General features: G+C 39.6%; 1 protein-coding gene across 1 annotated transcript in view; it reads left to right on the top strand.

Annotated features, from left to right (window-relative positions):
* The window catches only part of stab1 (stabilin 1), a 96,767-nt gene that overhangs the window by 71,017 nt on the left and 7,459 nt on the right, over positions 1–18,291 (top strand). The window contains exons 56-67 of the mRNA XM_084739564.1: positions 687–836; positions 5,656–5,760; positions 7,526–7,642; positions 9,616–9,748; positions 9,897–9,957; positions 10,698–10,842; positions 11,737–11,870; positions 12,299–12,464; positions 14,002–14,108; positions 15,887–16,006; positions 16,951–17,085; positions 17,215–17,319. Of these exons, the coding sequence (XP_084595690.1) occupies positions 687–836; positions 5,656–5,760; positions 7,526–7,642; positions 9,616–9,748; positions 9,897–9,957; positions 10,698–10,842; positions 11,737–11,870; positions 12,299–12,464; positions 14,002–14,108; positions 15,887–16,006; positions 16,951–17,085; positions 17,215–17,319 (1,478 nt within the window). The remainder of the gene's footprint in view (positions 1–686; positions 837–5,655; positions 5,761–7,525; positions 7,643–9,615; positions 9,749–9,896; positions 9,958–10,697; positions 10,843–11,736; positions 11,871–12,298; positions 12,465–14,001; positions 14,109–15,886; positions 16,007–16,950; positions 17,086–17,214; positions 17,320–18,291) is intronic.

The raw sequence follows: 18,291 nt of genomic DNA, 5'->3' as shown, positions 1-18,291 counted from the left end.
AATCTAATCCTCCTCGTCATGGTGTGGTGAATGACCTGGCCGCACCTGGTGGACACCCCCAACAGAGAAACCTCTCCAGTGATGCTCCAGTGTGCTCATCCATACCTGTTCAAGCGTTTTTTTTTTCCCTTTCCTGTTCATTTATTTTCTTTCTTTTAATGTTTTTAACGTCACCTCTCAAATGTCAGTGGCTTGTTGCTTAGAGTTTTGCACACAGCACTTCAGTCTGCTGCTGTTGGGGCGCTTCCATATGATAATTACAAACTTCCAGGCACGTGCATCCAATTTAAGAACAAACCCAATTCATCAACACATTCTGGTGGATAAGAAAAGATTTGGCTGTCAGTGCATGTGTCGTGAATCCCATGTTGGATTTTTGCATTTTCCTCTTTCTGCTTTGTTAAAAACAAATACAAGGGAAAAATGAGAAAACATTCATGCATGAGGCTCATTGTTCGGAGTTCATATCTGAAAACAGCTACAGTAGAAGTACAGGTGACAATGAATCGCCTCAGGAATGCAGCCTCAGCTGAAGTTGTTAATTACACCTGTGTTTAACAAATCAAAATGTCAGCCATGACAAAGAGCAGTTTGTTTGAGGCACAGTGTCTCTTTTGTTACCAGAAAGACCTCTCCTCACTGTCCTCACTGTGTGTTTTAACTCCACCCTTCCCTGTGTGTCTCAGTTTGTCCAGGTGGCGTGGAGGCCCCTTGTAACCACCACGGCGACTGCGACGATGATGTGCGTGGTTCAGGAAGATGTAAATGCCACGAAGGCTTCAGAGGAGTAGCCTGCGAAATTTGTAGCGCCGGCCGCTACGGCCCCAACTGCACAGGTAGACCAAAAGAAAAGAAACACACCGTTGAGTTTTATTTTAGCCCAAAACAGGAACACAAGAGTGCGTATGTGCGTGTATTTACAGGGGAGACCAGTAAATTACAGTCAGACATTTAGAATTGAATGACACTGAAAGTATCATATAAAACATTTTCACACAGACAACCTGGACTGAAAGGATTTCACCATAACTTTAAAATCGTGAAGGGATTGCTAAGCTTTAAAGTTTAAGATCATTCTGTAGATTTTTCCAGGCGCAGAAGACCTAAAAACTTTCCTTCTTTGGGAACAACAAACCACAACATTTTGCAGAAAGCAAAAATTATTATTTCCATATTTCAAGATTAGAAGAGAAGATAAATAAGTAGGAATTTTGCCAAGAATGGCTCTTTAAATAAACACATAATGCTGACTGAGGCAGCATGCAAATAAAGCAGACCAGTTCACTTTTGAATATAATCCGCAGTGGTGAGTAATATAACCACAGTTATCTCATGTCAGAGCCCTGTAATACACGCTATCCAGCATGTGAAGACAATGAGCTGAGGCATTTTATATAAAAGACACTGCTGCTTCCGTTTCACACAAGAAGCAAATTAAGACCAACAAACTGGATATGCACCTTAAAAGACAAGCTGTCAACAATTAACATCCCAAGGTATTTAAAAGTAGACCAAGTCCATTTGTGAGCCATTGCCAGTAACAATTTTCTGGGACAAAGCTCATCTGATTGTTCTTGAAGTGGTGAGTTTTGTTTTATCTGCATTCAGAACAACTTGCAGCTGGCAAAACTGTTCTTGTTCTCTATCAATCGCTTGCTGAAGATAATCAAAAACCTTAGCGTGAGTGGGTACCGAGCAATAAATGACAGCGTCACTGGTGTAGAAATGAAAAGCTGAGTTTGGAATATTCTGACCAATGCAATTAAGTCACAGTTTTGAGTCATGTGACATGGACGGTGACCTGGAGGGCAAAAACACCGGGCCAACATGGCGACTCACACTGGACCCTCTGTAGCGACACAGCACAAGCTGCTAAAATTTCCCTCAGTTTCAAGCCACAAATATTTGGATCACCTCTCAACTAAAGCAAGACAAAGATGTGCTGGTGGGCAGTGGAAGACAGCATTGTTTTGCCCTCCGAGGGAGCGTTCCCATATGGATGTGACGTCACGTACTAAAACTATGAATAGAGTGATAATAGAGGACAAAACCTTGTGGGGCTCCTGTTTGGACTTGCAGTATGTGTGAGGTAGCACCATCTAATTGAATAGCCGGGGTTTTGTGTATGACATTATTTGCAACCAGCTAAATGCACTTTCAGAAAAACCAATAGCTATAAGATGTTCAGTTAAAGTATTGTGAGTAACGGTATTAAAGGCCTTAGAAAAAATCCATATGTTAGAGTAAGAAAGCACAGCGTGTTATCTAGCGCTTCAGTTTTATCACTGATGGCCTTCATGGCAGCAGTAATAGTCATGGTGGTAGTTTTGTGTAATATGATCCTCTGTGGACAGTTAAACAGCAAAAGATACAAATAGATATTAATATATTGCATGTATTGTATTGTTGTAGGCAAACCTGGAAGTTACCATCACTCTGGTTCCCTCGATAGAAAAAAAAATAGGATTTCTCCACGTCACCGCCACAAAGCAACTAGATGACGTTTGATGTCTGTACCAATCTGTCGCCTCATTTAGCCTCTTGTTGGCAACGTTTCTTAAGACGCATTTAATGTCGTGGAACAAAATACAAAAATCTCTTAAGCTTGTGTTAACCACAGACCTTATTTCAGGCAAAAAAACATTCTTAAATGCGAAATCAGTTCCAGGTTATAGATCTCATTCTTGCACTATTCTATTTTCACCTGATTTGTCTGCAGTTTTTGTTGTTGTACACAGCTGCAGCATGCTTTTTCAGCAAAAAACACAAACAGCAAATTTGCAGAAATTGTCAAGATGTTGTCGCCATTGAAAGAAAGCCCACTACAGCTTTTCTTTTTCCTTGACAAGAGAAACTTGAAACTTCTTTTCGAAAATGTCAGTAGAAGCTTTGAATGTAAAAAACCCCAAAAACATTTAAAAAAGACATTCAGAACAGCTCTACCATGGGATATCTCTATTTCCGCAGTAGCTCCTATGTCTTGTTATATTTCTGAGGAAACGAGCGTTAGCTACAGTAGCTACCGTAGCTGCGGTGTAAACCCTTACAATTTTGAATACAGCTATTGGACCACAACGGACATAAAAACTTTTCTTTATCCTCCATTAATGTCTTTTTAATCCACCCAACCCCACCCACACAAAAATCTGTCAGCAAGTCAGCAGACAGTCTCACCCCCATAAGCTCTCCTGCAGTCTGTCGCCATAGCAACCCTCCACACTCACCATCACACAGCTGGGTGTGCTTCTCGCTCAGGACGAACCTGCCAGCTGTCTTCACTCAGGGTCGCGCAGCAGATCGAGTTAAAAATATGAAACAGCTGCTGATCGTCTTCCATTGAGGTTTCAAAGTTTCAGTGGTTTCCTCAGTGTTTGTCAACACACGAGTCTTGTTGCTATGGAGAGAAAAGCCAGTCAGAGGTGTGAATCAGAGCTGTAGCAAATTCAAAACTCTGTATGCCTGTTGCTGAGAACACGGTGCGGAGAACGCAATAAGAATGAAGCTTGTTCACTGTTTGCCTCTGCGTGTTGAAATGTGAAACGGCCGCAGTTTGGTTAAGGGTTAGGCACCAAAAATACTTGGTTAGTTTTAGGAAAAATCCCGACAAATGTCATATAACAAATGGGGTTTTATTTTTAAGTTATTTTTACACAAACCAGAATTAGTTTCTCTTGTCCTCCATTTTAAATTTCCCGTGACTGTCTAAGAAAACAGGAATACGAATCTATGTGTAGAAACAATATTGATCGCCCCCTGGTGGCTGGCTTCAGTATAGGTCTTAAATTCCAACCCCTCCATGTTGAATGATGAGACATGGGCCAAACTAAAAAAAAACCAAAATACATGTCAAAATACAATTTCCCCAAAGATGCTTTCTATAATTTTAGGTAGTTCTTATGACACTGATGTATTTCTGATAAGTTTGGTTAACTTAGTAATTTGAAGCTACAACTCAGATTCCAAAATAGTTGGGAAGCTGTGTAAAATGTACGTAAAAACATAATGATAATGAAATAATCAGGGGCATCCCTGAAAAAGACCTGTTGTTTGGATGGCAGCATATGTTGCTCCAAAACTTGTATGAACCTTTCAGCATCACTGGGGCCTTCAAAGATGTGACAGTTTACCATGATGTTATGGACACTAACACATCCTCATACCATCACAGATGCTGGGATTTGAACTTTTATGCTGGTAACAATCAGCCATTTCGAAAACTAATCTGAAATTTGAACTCGTCAGACCACAGCATCACTTTTCTACTTTGTGTCAGTCCATCTCAAACGAGCTTGGGCCCAGAGAAGTCTGCAGAGTTTCTGGTTGTTGATGATATATGGCTTTCACTTCGTCTGGTAGAGTCTTTGTAGATCCAGCAACAAACTGTGTTTAACAGCTCCAATGTGTTCCCAAGTCCATGATGTAATATCATTTATACAATCATGTCACTTTTGCCCCACCTCCAAACAGCATCTGTTCAACCATAGCTTTGCAACCATAACTAGAATTTCCATTTCTCTCCATATTGACGCAGTGTGCAGGAAGCTCTGAGAGGAGCGATAGTCTGCGTTTCATGAGTCTGGACAGTGATGTCTTTTTTGTGGTCTTTCAGAAATGTGAAACACAAGAGCACACATGTGATGAATGGATTAAACTCTGTCTTCATCTGCTCTAACATAAGCTGCAAATGTTAGCATGTCTGACTAACTGAGACTAGCTTACTAGCTACAGTAACTTCACCTCCATCCAAACTTGTTAGATACCGCTGCATCATGCATTTGTTCTGTGGGGGTTTGAGGAGGAGGATGTGGGTTGATGCAGAATCAAAGTGGGTCGACAACGATGCATCTCTCTCTGGCTCACTGTCTCAGGAGAAAGCTGAGTTAGCTTAGCTCTTATCCTGGCTGTGAACAACTGAGCCTTTTGAGGATGTCCTTTTCATACCCAATCATGATACTGTCAGTTTTACAAAAGTCAGGGAATCAGGGTTCTATATAAAGGGGGGGTTCACATCAGGATTGACAGCTGAGCTCTGCCTAAGATTGATTCAGCCAGGTGTATGGATGTGCAAATTATTCTGTATTCTTTCCTAAGAATTTAAAGTAAAATGAAACGTGCATGAAAAAGTCTCCAGAATACAGGAAACAAAGTCTCCATAACTCAGGTTTTTTGGTATCAAAATCATCTCTGTTTTTCTCAAGGTTGGCAAGTATGAAAAGCGTCCATCTTTTACAGTCATCCATAAACAGAAAGTGAACTGATTTGAACTGCTGAATGTTGCATCAGGGTTCTGCAAAATATAATTTGTAGCTTCAGTGTTCATGTCAGTGGAGCACATAACAGAATTTGAGTGTTTTTAGTGCACCTTGGAAGCTGTAGTTAACTTGTCCTCTTCATGTTTTGTGTCCACAGGCTTGTACCTTTTACTTTACTTACAATCTTCCAATGCAATCGCTCATCTTCTTCTCATCTTTCCAAGCCTCAAAGAGCCCCGACTGTCAGTCAGCCTAACATTGTGTTTAGAGAAAATTAAATAGACTGTTACTGTAGGATACCTGGAGGCCTGAAATAACTCCTTCATCTTCACAGTTCTATTGTCAGATTACTTTTGAATAATCAGTGTCAGGGAGGTTGAGTCATGTTGTTTCTCTCTCTCAGTCTGCAACTGTGGGAAACACGGACGGTGTGATTCGGGCATCGAAGGTTCTGGAGAGTGCGTCTGTAACGCGGGCTGGAAGGGTGATCGCTGTGAGATCGAAATCGGTGAGTTTCCCTCCTGAATGTGAGGAGATGAGCAAAATGAATGTTGTAGGATATTAAAACGACCAGTCTGCTGATTTTCTATATTTTTTCACTGTCAACAAATGAATGAAAAAACAAAAACCAACAGTGTTAGTCTCTCACTCAGTGCGTTCTGACCTCTCCACCCTGTCTGTTGCACTCAGCCCGGAGCACATTGGCTCCTACTAAAGACAGACTGTATATCTTGAAAACATCTCACATACATTTAGTTTCATTTCTTTATAAAGGCTAGTTTGTAACAACAAACTGGAAGATAAAGTGCACTTTTGGGGATCTTAAACTAAACACTAAACAGTATGTCGTGATGAAAGGGCATGTCAGTGCAACATTGTGGCTCACTGATGTGTTTTTAATAGTTTTTGCACAACAACAAAGTTCTATGGCAGAGAGGAATAAACTACTACTACTATCAGACTTTCCTTTTATTACGAAATTTTGTCTTTAGCAGCAAAATTCTGTATTTCCAAGACTTCTTGGTTAAGGACTTGCAAATGGTTTTGATGTTTTTTTCCCCCACTGTTACAAAATGAATACACCTTAAGTTTCCACTACTTTTCTGACTTACTCTTTAACTGACAGTTCAACTGACTTCACTGCCAGTTCTTCAAATGAAACTGTAACTCCTTCAGTATTTGGAGTGTAACTCTCATACTGCATCTCACAAAATTTTAAGCTGTTTAAATTATTTACAGAAATCAAAAGTGTATGAGGTTCTTACTTATAGTCAGTGTATTATTTACAGTAGATGGTGGTTGACTCGCCTCCAGGAGTACCAGCACGGGGGCTGAGCAGTGTACTGCAGCAGCAAAACATATTTTAGCCACCTAAAAAGAAATCAGTATCAGTTTAAGTGTATGCTGTATATTGAATATTTTCACAGCTTTACCTTGCAGTCAGACGCACAGCCTTTTCTGATGGGAAGCCGCTGTTGTACAAGTAAATATTGCTCTCTTCAAACCAATCAAACTCTGTTGGATAAAATCAACAATTGTAGCTTGCCGAACACGGGAGTTGCTGGTCTATAGCTGCCTCGATTTGTTTGATAGTTTGTGTTATTGTGTGTGTAGAACGTTTTCATTAAAGTCATAAAATAACACAAAGTAACTGATGGAGGCAGCGGTAGACCAGCAACTCCCATCTTCAATGGAGTTTCGTTGCTTTGCAGAGATCAGTATTTGGTTTATATAACGGCAGTGTCCCATTGGAAAAGGCTATCTGACAGCAAGGTTAAGTAGTGGAAATATTTGAAATACAGCTTACACTTAAAGTGATATAGATTTTTTGTTTTTTTTAGGTGCTGCCATGCCAGCCGCCATCTGACTATTAATAAGTACCTCATGTAACCCCACTTCTGGTAATTCAAACTGCCCCTTTAACTGTATTCTTGTTATGAACATTTCACCAACAGGGGGTGTCCCGGCAACATGACACATTTTAAAAGGTGTAACATGGTCATAACTCCCTTGAATTCATCTGTTTAATACTCCCAGACAGGATTTAGGTTTCATCAACTAATATACTTTAATGTATGTGTGTATTTTGATCAGGTTGTAGATGCAGATTAAAATTAATTTAGGAGATTGTGCAGCTCTGGGGAGATTTCCTCTCTATTGAGTGCTTTCTAGTTTGCTTATATCAACTTATTTGATAGTTTGAAAGCCCTGTTTAACTTCCTTCTCTGATGAATCATCCATCCGTCCATCTGTCTGTCTGTCCGTCCGTCCAGGATCGATCCCAGAGGAGTGCCAGCAGTGCCATGATCAGGCCGACTGTGTGCCAGGTGTTGGCTGTCAGTGTAAATCTGGGTTTCAGGGGAACGGCACCTTCTGCAGTCCAGAGCCACGTGAGTGTTCTGCAGCTCTTTTATCACGCAGAGGTACTCAACTTCTGCAGCATTGTAGTCTGCATGATCACAGTGATTCTTTTAGTAGCAACATAGTAGGACATATCAAACTAACCAGATCAGAGTGATGCTGTCATAAAATAAAAGTAATAATAACTAAATAAGGGATTATAAAGTGCTAAAGTCACAAAAGAATGAGAAAGCAGAAACACCATAAAACTTCATAATAATGAATACTGCTACGTGTTTGGCTGAAGACCTGCTGCAGGATGTCAGGTCACCCTAACCTCACTGTGGCTCAAATAAACAACTTCAGACTTTTTTTTCTCATTCTGGTGAAAAAAAGCTGTGACTCTGGAGTTCTAGTGTTGACTTTCAGCTTTAATTTGAGGGAGTTTACATCCATGTTGAATCAACAGCGGAGGAACTGCAACTTTTACCTCACAACAGGGTTTGTATGGGTGCTGGAAATCCTTGAAAACACTTTGTTGTGTTTTCATTTAATTTGTCACCCCTCTGTAGATGCATAATAATGCATAATAATAATTAATTAATAATAATTTTGGCTGTTTTATAGTATAATGACATTGGATTTAATGTGATGAAGAAGTGAAATAATCATTTTAAATATTTGTATTTAAATATGGAAACTAAGCTTGAAAATGCACTTTGAAAAGTGCTCGAACTTGACTTGAAAAAGTTGTAGTACACCCTTGACAAGACGCAGGGTACACCCTGAACAAGTCACCAGTTCATCGCAGGGCTGACAAATACAGACAGACAACCACTCACGCTCACATTCACACCTACACACAGTTTTTAGTCAGCAGTTAACTTATGGACTGTGGGAGGAAGCTGGAGTACCTGGAGAGAACCCACACGGACACTAGGAGAACATGCAAACTCCACAAAGAAAAGCCTTGGCTCAGCTACAAACTCCCCAGCCGGCTGGGGGAAAACCCAAAGATATTCAGTTTAATATGAAATAAAACAAAGAAAAGCAGGAAATCTCCCTATTGGAGGGCCAAATCCAGCATTTTCTGCCATTTTTGCATATAAAATTACTTAAATGACTAATCAATCATCAAAACAGTCGATAAGTCCACTGATTGTTGCAGCTCTACTCTGTTCCACATAATTTAAAAGGCAGCGTAGCCTGCAGGGACCGGCAGAGTTGGAATTAAATGACCATGCAGGTGCAGACTCTAAAGTGAAGAAAACAGTTTGGGTGGCGGGTGGATGATTTATGCGTACATGCTGATGTGGATGAACCTGGGGCTGATCCGTGCATCACTACTGGAAAAGCTTACATAAACTGGAATAAATTCAGTGGACTCCTGGTCTCTTCCCTGCAACGCTCTGTCAGGTCTGGAGCGCAGCCAGCTTTGGGGTTTTCGTATTTTTACCTTCAGCCTGGTCTTTAGCAGTGAAGCACATGATCAGGTTGATTTTTCTGTCTGATTGACTACAATTTCCACACCCAATAATGGTGCAGCTGGTCTCAACAGAAGGTGATGAGGGGTGGGGGAGGGAAAGCTCGCTTTCATCAGGTTTCTGTTCGATTTGTTATCGTCCCACACGTCAAACACTATTCACCCATACTGGATATAAAAACCCCTCAAGGTTGAAAGTCTTAAAACTTACAGTCACTGCTTCAAATCCAATATGATAGAAAACAGATGATAAAAATGTACCAAAAACTGATATATTTTCCACAGGTTTTCATCTTCTTATATTTATTATATATCATCTGAACAATTTATAGCATTTTAAAGAATAAATGGCAAACAATTAAGTAAAATTTGATTGAAATCTCATAGTGTATGCTGTCAACATTGTTCATACAGTAATAATGATGTGATTGTGTAATATGTGAGGATGACACATATTTACAGATCAGATATTGTCATTTGTTCTGACATGAATCCAGCATGTGAGCCGATCAGATGACAGTTTTATTAAACACTCTGCAGCTCCAGACCTCTGCTCAGAGTATAACGGTGGCTGTCACCAGAACGCAGACTGTAACCAGACGGGACTTCTCGTCAACTGCACCTGTCACAGTGGTTACCAAGGAGACGGCTACTCCTGCGACCCCATCAACAGGTGGGCGTGGTCCGTCTTTTCTCTGAATTAAATTTCTGCTTCGCTCCTGTGTTTTTCTCCCCTTTATCAAAGGGGATTTTATACGAATGTCAGACGTTCCCGGTCAGAGGTGTGACATCAGGCTGCTGTTTTTCTGTCTGTAATTCAGGTGTGTTGAAGAGAATAATGGAGGTTGCAGTGACTTTGCCACCTGCAAGTTCACTGGTCCAGTGAGTATAAACCTGTTTGTCTTTTTTTCTTTGAAATGTTCTTTTTGTTCTTCACAGTGTGTTTACAGTACCTGTGAGAATTTGTGGTTCTTTTGTTGGATTTTTTTGTTTGTTTCAACAAGATCCAGGACAGAAAAAGTTTAGCAGGCAGCAGTACAGCTGATCTCTTTAAAAAGATACCTGCATATGAATATGCTAGGATGTCCCGAATCTTCCGGACTCCCCCCCCCAAAAAAATTAACAGTTATAGTGATAGATCATATGAACAACACATGAATCAGTGAAAATATTCTAATCAAATCACTTTTGAAGGCTATAATTCCATCTTTTAGTTATTAAAATGTCCTGTTTCTTTTTTGTAAAATAACAACAAAACATCTAAAAAAAAAAAAAAGTGTGTTTATAAGCTCCTGCTGATTAATGACATCTGCTGAAAAAAGACATTTAAAATGACTGTGCTAACACACCTGTCACCTGTGTGATGGTTCATGCATCTTGGACACACATCTAGGACACCGTGCTTCATATCATCCTCAAAATCTGTAACTGATCTTCAAATCTCAGTAACGAACAGTCTATTTTAATCCTTCTGACACATTCATGGTGCACTGAACTGTGGGGAAAAAAACAAATAAAAGAACAAATCGTCAAATATTCGTAATGAACATGATACAGGCATATTAAACATAAAGCATGATTTCCTGCTTTGAACTGATCACTCAGTAATCTGGTTTCTCCAGAACAAGCGCGAGTGTGAGTGCCTGCCGGGGTACGTGGGTAATGGAGTCCAGTGTATGGAGAAGGTGGTGCCTCCTGTCGACCGTTGCCTGGAGAACAACGGAGACTGTGACCCTGTGGCCACCTGCAAGGACCTGCATTACCATGGTAACACATCAGTACTGACTTTTATCACAATGTTATTGCCATGGTAACACATCAGTACTGACTTTTATTACAGTGGTTATCACTGTGGTAACACATCTGTGCAGACTTTTAGTGCAATAAATATTACCATGGTAACACAGCTGTGCTCACTTTTATGACAGTGGTTAACACACTTATACAGACTTTTATTGCAATGGTTATTACAGTGTTAACACGTCTATACTGATTGTTATTACACTGGTAATTACCATAGTAACACATCTCTACTGTGTCCAGACATCTATCTTGTGTCACCATGGTAAGAGTAGATGTTGTTTCACCTGAAATGAACCAGTAGCTGCAGTGTAATCATGTGTTGTATTGCCTCTGAGCGGGAGCCATGTTGGCACAACAGACCTACAGTTGCTATGGTAACTGTTTGATTCTACCGCAGCTGACCTTTATAGCCTTCATGTCACCAAGTGATGCTATGGAGAACTTTTGGGTTTTTTTAGCTCTAGGTTGGAATACTGATTTTTCTGACACTGGTAAACAAACGTCCACAAGCTCTCAGCTGGAATATGGCAGGTAACGCCCAGAGCTCGTTACGGCCCAGAGCTCGTTAAGGCTTGTTAAACATGGAGCTCGTTAAGGCTGAAAGCCTGTTAATCCCTAGAGATGGACTTGATACATAGTGTAGTATTGTGGTCAAAGTTCATTAATTTTCATGTAGACACCTGACAGCCAATCGGAGACCAGGATTTTCTTGAGCTGTAATGTAGTCCTTTATGTTTAATCTCTACAGGTGAAAACAAAATTAAATTAAGCATTTGTCGTCACCTGCAGAGATTAATGTGTTGCACTGAGCAGTAAGAGACAGCAGTAATCTGAGGTAACTTGGTTATTGTGTTTCAGCCAAGACAGCTGGAGTGTTCCACCTACGCTCTCCGGAGGGGAAGTACAAGATGAACTTCAGTCAGGCCGATGCTGCCTGCCAGGCTGAGGGCACCACGCTGGCCAGCTTTAAACAGCTGGGAGATGCACAACAGGTAAACACACCTACAGAGGGGGTTTCTGTAGAGACATCAGACCCCTCACTCTATATACATATATATATATATATATACATATGTACATACACATACAGCAGTTGTTTGAAAAGATGAAGACCATTGTGTTTAATATAGACAGCAGCTGCATTCTCCTGTGCAGCTGTGGGAGTGAGATCACCTTGGACTTTTTTTAAATTCCTCATTTGAGTGATGTTTGTTTAAAAAAGGACAGTGTTCAGCTGTTTATGGAAATTACCGGTCCTTTTGTTGTCTCGATTAAAAACAGTTTATTGAACCTGTAATCCATTAATGCATGAGTATCAATCCTCTTGTTCACTCTTGAAAAGAAAGCCGAAAAGTATATTTCCCCATGCCAGTACGTGTGATCAGTCATTTATTCTGCTTTTGCCGTCTTGTCTGGACAGCTGGGGATGCATCTGTGTGTGGCCGGTTGGTTTGAGGGGGGAAAAGTGGGGTACCCGACCCGCTTTCCTTCGGTCAGGTGTGGTGACAACCACGTGGGCCTGGTGATCTACAAAGACCCTGTGGACCAGAGCAGCACGTACGACGCCTACTGCTACAGGGTCACAGGTATTACAGCCGTCCAGTCTGTCTACAGACACATGCAGCTCCCTGTTGTCTTTATCAGTGGAGGTTTTAGTTCCTGACGAGTGAATCTTGTTGTTTTGGTCTGCTGCAGCATCACAGACGAGCTCTCTGTGGATTCAGACACAAACAGGATGATTTTATTGGCTCTTTAATCCAGGGATTATTTATTCTGTCACTAATTAATTCAACTAATTAATCAGAAACTAATTAAGTAACAGGCGACACTTTATTTGAAGGGGTGTGCAAAACACTAACGTGACACTCTTCATAACCATTACATGACAGCTGTCATGAACAGTCTTAATGAATGTTTATGACTGTTGTCATGAAGGCACATTCAGTCAGTTATGTCATTTGTAATGCAAAGATGACTGTTGCAGATGTCTTTGTTATGACAATTTGACATTAACCTAGATGACATAACCTGTCATAAATATGACATAGCAGGCCTAATTCTCGAACTTCGAGAAACTATTTAGCTTTATTATCATATTGTCATGTTAATTTTGACATTGGCTGTCATGAGACCATTATAACTGTGTCATAAATATTTTCTTTGACCTCAAGTAAAGTGATATAAAATATATTCCACTTTAGTTGAGGTCAAAGGAATAATTCATGACACCATTATGACAACCAATGTCAGCACCAACAGTACAGTACAGTACAGTAGTTTCTTAAGTCTGATAAATAGGCCTGCTGTGAGATGTTTATGTCAAGTTGTCATAAAAATCTCAAACAATGTCAATGTAGCATTAAAAATGACATATTTGACCAAATGACACTTAATGACAACTGTCATAAACATACATAAAATGTTACCAAACAAAGAAAATGGTGAAACATGCAAATCAAGATTTCCCAGAGTTCTATGTGACGTCTTAAAATTTCAAACATTTAGATTACAATATTATTTGGTTTACGTTATTGCCAATATTGTAATATATTCTTAAAATTCGACATGTTAGATTTTAATAAGAAAAGAGGGATTAAGTCCTGGACCTATTTCCAGCAGACAGTTAATATAAAAAACTTGTCAGGAAATAACTAAAAAATTGGAAAATTGAATGTTAAATTATTAAGTCATTATCAGAACTGTTGTTGACTGCAGTGTGTGCCCATTAGGTTTTCAATTAGGAGACAAATTGTTTGTGTCAAGCTAATAATTTAAATTATGTGGTGCAATACACTGAAACAACAGATCAATAAATTAAATTAGTGTGAACAGCAAGTCTAACATCCATCACAGTTTATTTCACTGTAGCAGGAACTCTCCAGAACATTAAAGACTGACTTGATAGATGGTGGGAGTTGTTCACTACAACAATAATAATAGTTATAACTCAATTACACAACCTTGACTTCTGGTGAAAAATTACTGAACAACAAATCAATGGTTTGAGTTGAGACATCAGACCTAAAACTCCAAACCTGAGAAGGACACACACGATGCTCTTTAAACAAGCAAAATATTCCCAGTGATGCTAAAGTGTGTGCGTGTGTGTGTGCTTGCGTGCAGATGTTTCATGTGTGTGTCCCGCCGGTTACGTTGGAAACGGAGACTTCTGTAACGGCGTCCTGACAAACGTCCTCGCGACATACAGTAACTTCTCCATCTTTTACAAGGTGAGTGTGACAGTTTGACCGTTTATTAGTAAAATGATAATTGTGTTCTTTTGTTTGTTTTGTCTGTCATTCCATACAGTAATAATAACACACTGTTTTCAGTGCAGTGTTGTTTGCATGAGCTGATTAGCTGTTTCATTCATATTTAAATACAAACTGTTTGGCAGTCAGCTGACTCAAGTCCTGTCATATTTATGCAGGTGTACATCACTGCCTTAACTCAATATTACTCTGCTGATACATTCATACCAACACATTGAAGGTCCAGTGTGTAAGATTTGTGGAGATCAGTTCGCAGAATATGGCAGAAATGGCATATAATATTCATATATATGTTTTCATTAGTTTATAATCACCTGAAAAATAAGAATCATTGTGTTTTTGCTACCTTAGAATGAGCCATTTATATCTGCAGAGGATGCAGGTCCTCCTCCACAGAGCTCACCATGTTGCACCGCCATGTTTCTACACTAGCCCAGAACTGACAAACAAAACACGGGCTCTAGATACGGCCGTTCACATTTTGCTCAAGTCTTGCAGCCTCCGCAAGGTCCTCTACATGCTCAAGAGGGGAGAGTGAGAAGAAGTGTTTGTAATCTGTAAGCTCACTGCTAGATGCCATCTGCAGTTGCTCAAGCTCAGCCATCCTCAACAAAGCTCAAGAAGTAAACTGATTTAGAGTTTAAACATCCCTCACATGTTTCAGTTTCACCATTTTACTGGTTCAGCTGCAAAAAATGCACAGCCTGGTCGTTACAGGAGATCAGAACTGGGTTGTAAATTAGCAACTTCTGCTATATAGAGTTTATTAGTCTTTCTGGTGCCACAAAAACAACAAACTTCCAGTATCAGACTGAAGAAAGAGACCTAACACATCTCCCTTTATACTACCTAGAGACTCTGGAGAGTTTCTTGAACGTTTTGATAGCAGTGTATGGCTTTTTCCTGTCCTACAGCTCTTTTCATGAGCCACGGTCAAGAATGTCTACCATCTTTAGGTTTAGTCAGCTGTTTTTAAAAAAATATTACTTATAAAAACAACTCAGTGGATACATTTCCTGGCAGTATAGTAGTAAGTATACCAGGTGTTCTCTTATCTCTATGTTTGACCTTCATCTAAGAAAAGAAGATGCTGACATTTCCAAAAAGCGCCAACATGAACAGGAATGGAATGTGGACAGGGTAGTGAAAATACACCACCACCGCAACTTCCAGACAACAAGGAAAAATTAATGAAAAAAAGTCAGCTGCTTTCAGCTATGGGACAGAACTTGTGAACGACAGATGTCTTCGGGTCTTGTAGTCTAATTAAAAACACGACTGGACTTTAAGTAAAAGGGTTCACTCCATGTCAAATAACCAGTTGGCTTTTGAAGACAGTAAAAGTTGTAAGACACGAACATGTCTGAACTTCTGTTTCCACACAGACGGATGTGAAGACACTTGGTGGATCTGTCTTTTGAGGTTCCGTTTCCACCCGTTGGGAATTTTCTGGCACAAATTAATCTTGACAGTTAGTTCAGATTATCAGATGTCATGGTTACTGAGCAGGTTACAGTCGTAAATTATCCAGATTTATCAAAATAATCCAGACGTTGATGGAACGCCCCTCTGATGACTCAACCTGACCACGTCCACACCGTCGTCTACGTTTGGTGTTATAGTTTTAGGTTTTTATAAATTATGAGCACACATCACGGAATATTTTTGACTGTTGACAAGAAGTCAGTAGTAAATTTAAATAACCCCTATGTCTGTCTGTCTGTCTGTCTCTCTAGTTATTGTTGGACTACAGCGGCTCGTCCTCAGAGGGGAAACAGCTTGTTGAATTTCTGTCTCACAGGACATCTGAGGTCACACTGTTTGTTCCTCATAACACCGGCTTCATCCCAAACAAGGTAACCCTTCAATAATCACTTATTAATTACTAAACTCATTACAAATATAACACCAATTACTTTTTTTTACATGATTTGCAAAAGATAATAATATCCTTAATAAGTCTATTACCATTTCATTAACAATAATGATACATTTAATACTCAAAGGCAACTAAAAGAGCTTTAAATAAGACATGGAAAAACATTTAGAAATAAAGAATTAGGTTGGATACTGGAAACATCTAAAGGAGAAAAAGGGGCCCAGGTTGTGAGCCCTGGGGAACTCCAATCATGTTAGTATAGTTACATCCATAATTAGCAATTAAAATAAAGGTAGGGCCTTTATCAACATACTTCATTTTTTAAAAGTGAAAATACTAATCCATATATTTACTAAAAACATGCATACATTTTTTAATATTTAACTGTTAATCATACATTATATCTTAGATTCAGTTGATACACATATTAGCCTCAGTCAGTAAGTCTATGAGCACTTTAAAATACACAAGTTAACTGTTTATCAATACATATTGTGGGAATAAATACTTAAAATATAACTAGGTCTGTATTTCTAGTAACCAAATACAACCTCAGAAAGCTCTCACTTCTGATTGGTTAATATTTAGAGTAAGTCATCACTGTGCTTGTTAGACTTTAAATGAAGCTATGGAGGGTAGAGAGTACAGTAGTATTTTAACATTTTTAATATCTTCATTGTGTTTTATATTTTCTGCTTTTTATTAAAGGATTTATACAGAGAACATGGAACTATATGCTTCAATTTTCAAGAAACAGACAGATCCAGACTGACACAATTAACCTTTACTTAATGGATCAAAATTAAATTTGTAACCTTTACAACTGAATTTTCAATTAAATCTAATCAGTTTCTACTGTGTGTGTGTGTGTGTGTGTGTGTGTGTGTGTGTGTGTGTGTGTGTGTGTGTGTGTGTGTCTAGACTCTGTCTGGTAGAGATCTCGAGTATCACATTTCAGCTAATCACAGCCGACGACCATTCAAGGATCTAAAACATCACGAGGTCATCATATCCAGGCTTGGGTTCAACCTGACTGTTACCCATGGCAACAATGAGGTCAGTGTATGCACACACACACACACACACACACACACACACACACCTCCCCCAGGAAGACAAAAATCTAAGAAGTTAGTTTTTTTTGATTGCATGCCTTTGTGATTCTTTAAAATGCTCTCTCCTCAGAGCTTTAAGCTGGTGAACAAGCGGCTGCTGTTGGACTGGGACATTCCTGCTGTAAACGGGATCATCCACGTCATTGAGGCCCCGCTCACGGCGCCCCCCCCACTGGTGAGTGATGATGTTTAACCCAGAGTTTGCAGAAAGTTAACCCTTCCTATGTCCCACTCCTTTTCGCTCTGTGGTCCAATAACAGTTGAGCAAGCTTGATACCAGGTAGAACTTCAGACAACTTTCCTGTAAAAGTGACATATAGTCTCTCATCAAATGTTAGCCAAATGCTAGCTAACTAGATAGCTAATGCTACGTCAATAGTTAGCAGAGAAGTTAGCTAGTGTCTCTACATTAGTTAACTTAAGATGTTATTGTATCTATCGTATTTGTGTGTGTAACAATCATATAGCCATCACAATGTAGCACACTTGATGAATTGATAAAAATAAACAGGCCAAAAAATAATGCGTGTATAATGAGCCATGTGAAGCCATTAATCACATTCTTCAATAACTTTATCGTATTTTAAATGCCAATGGACTCGCTTTACTCCTGTTTCCGTTCTGACCCTCAGCAGCAGCATGTTAACTTTAACAGAAAAATAATTTAATCCTGATGAAACCTTCCTGCTCTCTGGAAGTGAACTGAAATTTTGTTGTTCCAAAACAAAAACTTAATTCATCAGAAATATATATATATATATATTTCTAAATTTTATAAGTTTGCTAATAACGAGCTGACATGTTGTGTCGTGAACAGCTGCAGTTCTGACCGCTCCCACCAGGAGGCAACGCGACGACCTCCGGTCTGCGGCGCTTCCTGATAGAATGTCCTGTCTGTTGTTGCTAGGCAACAGCTACAGTTGTGGGCAGAGAGCAGATGGCTGTGTTTAGTTTCTTGGCACAGTTTTCAGGAAATGAAGATTCAATCAGCCGAGTTTCCACCCTGATAACATCAGAACTCTGATCAATATTCATGATGTGGGACACAAAAGATGAGAATCACAACAGATTAATACGAAGCCTTCGGCTAAATTATTTTATTCCCCCAAAAGACTGACGTTCACCTTATTTCCACTCGTCTTCATCC

The sequence above is a fragment of the Lutjanus erythropterus genome, chromosome 2 (genome assembly GCF_056507025.1).
Source record: "Lutjanus erythropterus isolate fLutEry1 chromosome 2, fLutEry1.hap2, whole genome shotgun sequence".
Taxonomy (NCBI): domain Eukaryota; kingdom Metazoa; phylum Chordata; class Actinopteri; order Lutjaniformes; family Lutjanidae; genus Lutjanus; species Lutjanus erythropterus.
This window is presented reverse-complemented; position numbering and strand designations above follow the sequence as displayed.